Here is a 7,859-nt window from a genome sequence, read left to right on the forward strand (position 1 = left end):
TATAAAGTCCAATAACAGTTTCAGTGGAGCTGCAGTCTTGCCTCTCGGGCACACTGAGCACCAAAGAGGTGAAGCCAGCGGGACAGTGAACACAGATGGAGGAAAAGAAAACACTTGAAAGCAAGCAGAGTGATCACAATCAAAACCTGCAGTCAGAGTCATTCGTCTGACTTTAAGCTGCACCATAAGAGTCCAAGAATAAAAAGAGGAAGAGAAGTTGAAGATGAATACAATAGGTCATGTTTACCCCAGATTGGACATGCTTCTGTCATGGTCCTGGGCTGGTGGCCCAGTGTTCTGTGTTTTCTTGGTTTTGTTTCAGTTATTTCTTGGATTATGTTTATTGGTTTTCTTTTGAATTCCTCAGTTTATTCTAGTCCCTTGTGTTTCCCTGTGTCAGGTCTGCGTCTCTGTCCAGTGTCTGTGTGCCAGTTCCCCATGTCAAGTCTGCGTGTTCTTTGTTTTTAGCCACCTCCTGTATTATTTTGACAGTCTTGTGTTCCCTGTGCTTTGTGTTTAGTTTTGCTTCCCCTGTTATTAGTTTCATTTGCTTCATCTGTTGTGCCCTGCTGTTTCCTCTTGCCCTAATTACCTGCTGTGTATTTAAACCCTCAGTTTTCTTCTGTTCTTTGTCATGTTGTTGTGTGTGTCCCTTGTTCCCCCTAGTTTTCGTTCTGGCCTCAGACCAGCCCTGTTTATTTAGTTCATCCAGTCCTCATTCTCAGTAAAATCCTTTAAGTTCATTCTCTCACGTCTTTTATCAGTCCTGCTTTTGGGGTCTGCCTTTCCTGCTTGCCACAGCAACCATGACAGCTTCAGCACATCAACAGCAGCAAGCCTCAGCTTTGATCTGAGTCAGTAATGATAGATCTGTGTGTGAGGGGCAGTACACAAAGATGCTGAAGAGTCACGAGTAGCTTTAATTTACAGATTCCCTGTAAATGCCTCACACGCGCACTTCAATATCGCAAAGAAACTTCTGTGCAGAAGATGAAACAGCAGATAGATCAGAAAGCCATCTTTGTGAGTGTTTTAAAGCATCAGTCGATCACAGAAGATTGACCACAAGATGCAAACAAAGCAGGAAGTCTGAGAAACGGAAACTCACAGAAAGAAATGTCCCAGAGAAAAGATCTCATCATCTTTATGAAAATAATGCAACAGCTATGATCCATCATCTGCAGCCAGCCTGCAGCAGAGTGACTGAGCGTGCCCACAGCAGAGAAATGCTTCAAAACGCCCCACGCTGGCTCGTCATTCAGCACAGTGTCACATGCAGCTCCTTTCACCTTAAAGCCATCACGCAATAACCCAAAAAACATTTTAGATGTATTTTAAAGATAATCTCAGTTTTTCTCCAATATAAATAAATGTCCCTGTGGTACATCAGAGAAACATTTGCTTACACTTTAAACAGAATGTGTTACTTCACAGAGAAAGTTCAGATTTTTACTGAAAAAGCAACTTTTTTGTTTTTGAACTCCCTTCCATTTTCCCTCTGGCAGAGCCCATGGGTGATGCCTTTGTCAGTAAGAAGACTTTAAAGCTGATGAAAATGCAGTTTCAGATCCAAGTGTATGACCTCCATCGTTGAATTATCCATGTTTTCCAAAACCATCCACCTTTTGAATTTCATTCAGCAAAACTGGAGCTCAGACTTGTTGGACGGTCTGTCAGGAAGCTGTCTGCAGCAGATGACTGGCCCTCCCCAGTTCTTCCTGTTAAAAGGGAGTTTTTCCTTCCCACTGTTGCCCAGGTCTTGCTCATAGAGGGTCATTTTGACTGTTGGTTTTGCACTATATAAATAAAGCTCTAAAATGCACACTTTATTTAAACAGGTGAGTTATAGAACTTTCAGCTATTGGTTCAGTTTGCATACAGTGAAGGACTGCAGAACATCACCAGAGAACACGTTTAAACTTCAGGAAGCCTGCAGAGGATTTTCTATGAAGAATAAATTGTTTGACTCCATCTCAAACAAAATCATCATTCATGTCCTTTCTATATTTAAACAAACTGACTCTGTCTCAACTGAGATTCTGCTCAGGACCCGTGTTTGATTTCAGACTGAGGGTACTGAGGCACAGACTCACCGCTACTTTTGGTACTCACAGGAACAGGAAGCAGTCACGTTTGACCAGGAAGTCAGTGTGTTCCAACCACACAGTTTAATTCAAGCTGAGCTCGGTCAGCACTCGACTGTGTTTTAATGAGTTCACTGAACACACTGCAAACAAATAAAGCCTCCCTCAATGTGAACAGTAATTTTTTCACTTTTCTCCTCTTCAGAAGCTTGTGAGGTGAATGTGATTTCCATTAGACCTGCCAAACAGCAGAGCATCATCAGCATCAGTGGGTTCAGTATAAGGAAATCAAAGAGAGGGGTGCAGAGGAGGGAGGGTGGATATGCTGAAGATGGAGCTGCAGACAGGAGGAACAGAGGAAGACCTTCCAGGAAGTTCATGGATGTATGAGGACATATAGAGGGTTGGGGGTGACAAAGGAGGATGCTGAGATAGGCTGCTGCGGTGCCCCTAAAGGAGCAGCTGAGAGAAGAAGAGCTGAGAAATACCTCTGTGAGATCAACATCACAAAATCAACAGAACAAAACAGGAAAATTTGTGGATCAGGAAACCAGGTGGCTTCCAGCATCGTGTTGTGTATTCTGCCTGCAGTCAGCTACTCTGAGCTGTTTTTTGTCATGAATTATTCATTTTCATTTATATCTGAGATCTGTACAGTTTTTCTCTTTATATTTATCATTTTAACCAGAATGCTGCTTCCCTCTCGCTGCACCATCGAAATGATGCTGCAGCGAGAGTGAAGCAGCAGCAGTTTCATTTTATTTTTTAGATATTGGATGCACTCTCCATCTCACCGCTCACATGCAGGAAGGTGCGTCTAATCTCGACTAAGCTAAACTCTCTGCTCCTCCACAGCGGCCAAATCAAAGAAAGCCACCCAGTCAGAGGGTCGATGGGACCAGAGAGGTTTAATCCATCACAAGGAGCTCCATCCACGACGGTTATGGAGTTATGAAGCGTGTGAGTGAGCAGAGTGCGATGGCATCAAACATGTCTGACAGCGTCATCAACTGCAGCATCAGCCATGAAATCCACCAGTACCTCTTCTCCTCTGTCTACATCCTGGTGCTGCTGGTAAGTGTGTGTGTGGATCTCAAACACCTGAACAGCTGTTTTAAGGGTCTGAAACACATGCAGAGGTGACAGGAAACACAGGACACCACATCTCCACTCTAGAAGACCCACTTCCTCTTTGAAATCACAATATTGCAGCAATAAACACATTTGGGTCAAAGTCTTGCAAAAATCATTCTGCACTATTAGTCACGCTGGGAGGGCGAGACCTGAGCGACACGTTGCTGTGGCTTTAGTGACGGTGGAGGAGCTTTTTGATTGTCAGCTCTCAGACAGAAGCTCCTGAGCTTACAAAGCTGTTTAAAGCTCTGCCAAATCATGGTTTGGATTAAAGTACAACCATCTGCAGCGTTAACCATGTGGACTGGTCACCATGGTGAACAATCCCGCCACATCTGACAGTGACGTCAGGAAAAGGAAGAAATGGGGGAGATATGCTAATTTGAGAGGCTGCAAACTAATCAGAGTAAATATGTCTCTGAGTGAAGACGCTTCCTGTTGTTTTCAGCTGGTTCTGAATCCTAAACCTTTAGAAGACAGGATATGCTTTTGATCCTATAACATAAACTGGGTCAAAATAATATGAAATTAGCTTCAGTGGGAAACTAAGTTTTGCTGCTGTTCTCATGAGAGGAATCACATCATACTGAGAACCTCTCATGTGGACCTTCTGCTTTGTTTCTTCTCCATAAATGATCTTCTTGATTGTAGGTGGGCATTCCCTCCAACCTGTACGCTCTGTACCACGCTGCCCTTCAGCTGAAGCAGAGGAACGAGCTGGGAGTTTACCTGATGAACCTCACCGTGTCTGACCTGTTATACCTGGCATCACTACCTTTCTGGCTCCAGTACTTCTTTCAGGTAACGTAGAAACATCCTCTCTTCTCTCGCTCATCTGTCAGCGCTTCATCAGGACACATTTAAGGCACGCTGGTTTAGGTAACAGTGTCTGTGTCACAGCGCCACAGTGTTTGCAGCTAGTAGAGGCCCTCGCAGCATGCAGACCCCTGATTCATTCAGGTCTCCACCAGTGATGCTTTCTAACCATATGATGCATATTCAAAAATGAGGTATTGTTGTATTTAGGAGCTCAAGCCAAGATTAAAGCGCTGACTTATGTTTGATATCAGAGTGCTCACCAAACTGGACACAGATGCTGCTCAAAATAAGTCTCACAAACGCTTTTATAACTCACTGCCTTGGATTTTATTAAAGTTTAAAGTGTGCATTATTAGGGTGTGGCCTCTCTGATTGACAGGTGAATGGCGACACAGGTGGCTGTAGCTGCTAGGACTGTGTTTGTGCTGTTGGAGCCTTTTGGAGTATTTTTAATGCAGTTATCTGACCAATAGTATGGCTTCTGTGCTTCATTGGACTAACAGACCGTCCAAGAAGGTGGAGCTCCAGTTTGCTGAGTGAGATTTTATTTGGATGATATTTAACTGCAGTTTTTATAATACTGTCACTAACGTTGGGTGTATTTTACATGATAAAACATACTTCCTATCAAACTATATCAGAGTACACCAATGAATGGAAAACTGAAGTGCTCTCAGAAAGATTATCAGATGCAGTTTAAGTGTTTTTAAAACCTTTGAGTGTCACAGCCACATCCTAACATCCTAAGAGGATGTGAAGTCATATGTCAGGAACTCTTTCTTGCGTTGACACCTTTAGATGTTTCAGGTCTAAAGTCTTTCCAAAAACAGCATCACTTGACCTCTGGGTGTGCTGAAGTATTTTTAGCGTGCTCAGATTAAGCTGCCTGTCAGACCGGCCCATCCTCGCTGCACTTAGTGATGAATGTGCTGCATTCGGACACTATTAGCAGTCTTTATCCTGGCAGTACTGGCAGCCGGAGTTCCTCCGCCTATGCAGCATTTATCCACCTGCCTGCTGCATTTCACTTTCAGTCTGCTGTTGCTGTTTCAGGACGATGATTGGCGTCACAGAGAGTGGCTGTGTCAGATGTGTGGTTTCCTGCTCTATGAAAACATCTACATCAGCATCGGCTTCCTGTGCTGTATCAGTTTGGATCGCTACCTGGCTGTAGTCCATCCTTTGAGGTAATAACAAAAACATCATCACCAACATGAGAAGGTTCCCCTGAGAATCAGTGGGTTCTTTTACGCACAGACGCTTTAGTGTATTTAATGAACAGCTGACAGCAGGCTTTTGGTTTTATGCTGTGTGAAGATGTAAAATCACTTAAGCTGTGTTTCTGTCTCCAGGTTCACCTCCCTGCGCTCCATGAAAGCAGCGTCAATCATCAGCGCCATCATCTGGCTGAAGGAGATTGCGGTCGGTGTGGTTTTTTTTCACCATAAGGAGCTCAGCAAAGACCCCAAGAACCAGTCAGTGTGCTTCGAGCACTACCCCATGAAGCCGTGGGAATATCCAATCAACTACTACCGCTTTACCGTTGGCTTCTTGTTCCCGTTGGCCATTTTGCTGGTATGATAACTGGTTTACATGCTCTTTATATATTTCAGGATTTCCACGGCTCTCTGTCAGGCAGAATCATCATGCTAAACAGAGATTTTCATTAATTCTCACCAACACAATTGTTTCTTTATTAATCTTTTTCATCATTTTATCTGTTAATCCATCAACAGCCTGTTCCAGCTATTGATCTGTTATATTTGGCATTTAGACACAATTTTTCTTTTTTAATTTTTGGCCACAGCGGCTTTTTGTTGCCAGTAGAGGAAGACAGGAAATGGGGGAGGACACGTGGACAGGTGCACCGGCATATGCATGTGGTTGCCCGCACCACCACTGAGCCACCTGGGCGCCCCATTTAGCCATATTTTTAATTAATTTTCATTTTGAATTTTAGATCACTGGTTGAAGTTTTTAGTGGTTTTTTTTGTCCACCTACAGTAATGTGATGAAGAAAGTAGGCCCTCTGTTAATTCTGAGGATGTGATAAAAAGTCATCTGGTCCTCAGCAGGTTCTTAAATTATCTAAATACAACCTGAACAACCACACACCTGTCAGTGCTAAGTTTAATCAGTGAATCAGAATGTCTGATTAGCAGCACCTGCCTACCAGCAGCTGCCTGCCCTCCTGCAGAAGCTGGAGGTTAGCTGGATTCTGAATCTCTTCATTTCTCTTCTGTCTGTACCAAAGGCATGTAGATGTCACAGCGAGGAGAGAGGGTGCATTATGTTATCATACAGAAACATTAAACCAGAACGATGATGCACCACTGAGCCTCACCTGGACCGATCATGTGACGCCTTTTTTTTTGTCTTGGTTTAGATCAGCTACCTGTGTGTCCTCCGAGCGGTGGGTCAGAGCGCGGGAACGCAGCCGGATCAGAAGATAAGGATCAGGCAGTTAGTTAGCAGCACCATCCTCATCTTCCTTGTTTGCTTCTCGCCATACCACATCTTCCTGTTGGTGCGCACACTGCTGGAGCGGAACTGCGGCTTCATCGAAGGTACTGTTTCACTCACAGGAAGTCATTCACTGAATACAGGTGAAAATGTGTTACCTGAACAACACAATTCTTGTTTTCCAGCTATATTTAACTACTACCACCTGTCCCTGCTGCTGACCACCCTGAACTGCGTGGCCGACCCCGTCCTCTACTGCTTCGTCAGCGAAAGCGCCCGCCGCGGCCTCTACAGAGCCGTGTTCAGACCTGTGGCCAGGATACTCTGCTTCTGCTGTCGGCGCGGGAACGCCAGTCCCGCCAACCCGGCCAACGACTCCCACGAGGTCGCTTCGGACGAGAACAACGGCCAGCCAAATGTGACGCTGCTCACGCACAGCAACACGCTGAACAACACCAAAACAGAGGCCGTCTGCAAAAGCACCATTTTAATCACACAGATTGATGAAAAAAGCATCAAAGCACAAATTATAAAAAATAATACACACTTGGAAAAGGAGCCGAGACAAAACCCAGACAGGACTGAGGAAGAAGAGCAACAGCTGAAATGATCAGGATGCCTCTGGACACGAACAACCCACCTGTGAGGATGCGCTGTCTGCCAGCTGTGTTTACATCTGGACACATCAGCACTGATGTGAGGACATTTTTCTGACCCTGAGTGAGGTCAGCGTGGATCTGAGGTCTGCAGTGTAAAAGCCTCTGTGGTGTGTTAAATCTGACCAAATCCACAGCAGGAGTTTGTGATTATTAAATACTGCAGAGTTATGGTACCACTTCCAATAAGACACCCTTTATGGTATTAGACAGACATTTGCACTAAAAAAGTGTCTAATACATGAAAAAAGTTTAATATGCATCTCTGATCTGTACTCCATTAGCCTGCTCCTCCCTTTACCGACGTTACACACATTTAAAGATAGAAGAGCTAAAAAGAGGAAATCAAACAGAAAGCAGCGTGTCCACGTGTCCAAACCAGCATGCTTTACTGCATCTGATTTAAAGAAACAGACGTGTTATCAAGATGCTGGACACAGGAAGACCCCAGAGAATATTACAAATAGTTATTGATCAGTAATCAGTTTGGCTTTGTGTTAACAGATTGATTGGAAGGCTCCAGGACTCTTTAAAAGGTTTTTTAGACCATATTGTTCACTGTTATTTGCACTTTTGGTCATTTTTATTTATGATTTATGGAAGCTGCTTCTTCTTTCAGCTGCTCCCTCCACAGCAGATGATCTGCCTCCATCTCCCCCTATCCCAGCATCCTCTTCTGTCACTCCAGACCACTTTATGTCCT

At 44.2% G+C, this 7,859-nt stretch overlaps 1 protein-coding gene across 1 annotated transcript; it reads left to right on the forward strand.

The window, feature by feature from the left end:
• Positions 1-3,062: 3,062 nt before the first annotated feature.
• gpr68 (G protein-coupled receptor 68) lies at positions 3,063-7,110 on the forward strand. Its single transcript, XM_030719063.1, has 6 exons — positions 3,063-3,158; positions 3,870-4,019; positions 5,091-5,224; positions 5,390-5,612; positions 6,424-6,604; positions 6,686-7,110. Exons 1-6 carry the CDS (start codon positions 3,063-3,065, stop codon positions 7,108-7,110), a joined length of 1,209 nt encoding a protein of 402 aa, XP_030574923.1.
• Positions 7,111-7,859: the final 749 nt, after the last annotated feature.

Source organism: Archocentrus centrarchus, chromosome 22 (genome assembly GCF_007364275.1).
Source record: "Archocentrus centrarchus isolate MPI-CPG fArcCen1 chromosome 22, fArcCen1, whole genome shotgun sequence".
Taxonomy (NCBI): domain Eukaryota; kingdom Metazoa; phylum Chordata; class Actinopteri; order Cichliformes; family Cichlidae; genus Archocentrus; species Archocentrus centrarchus.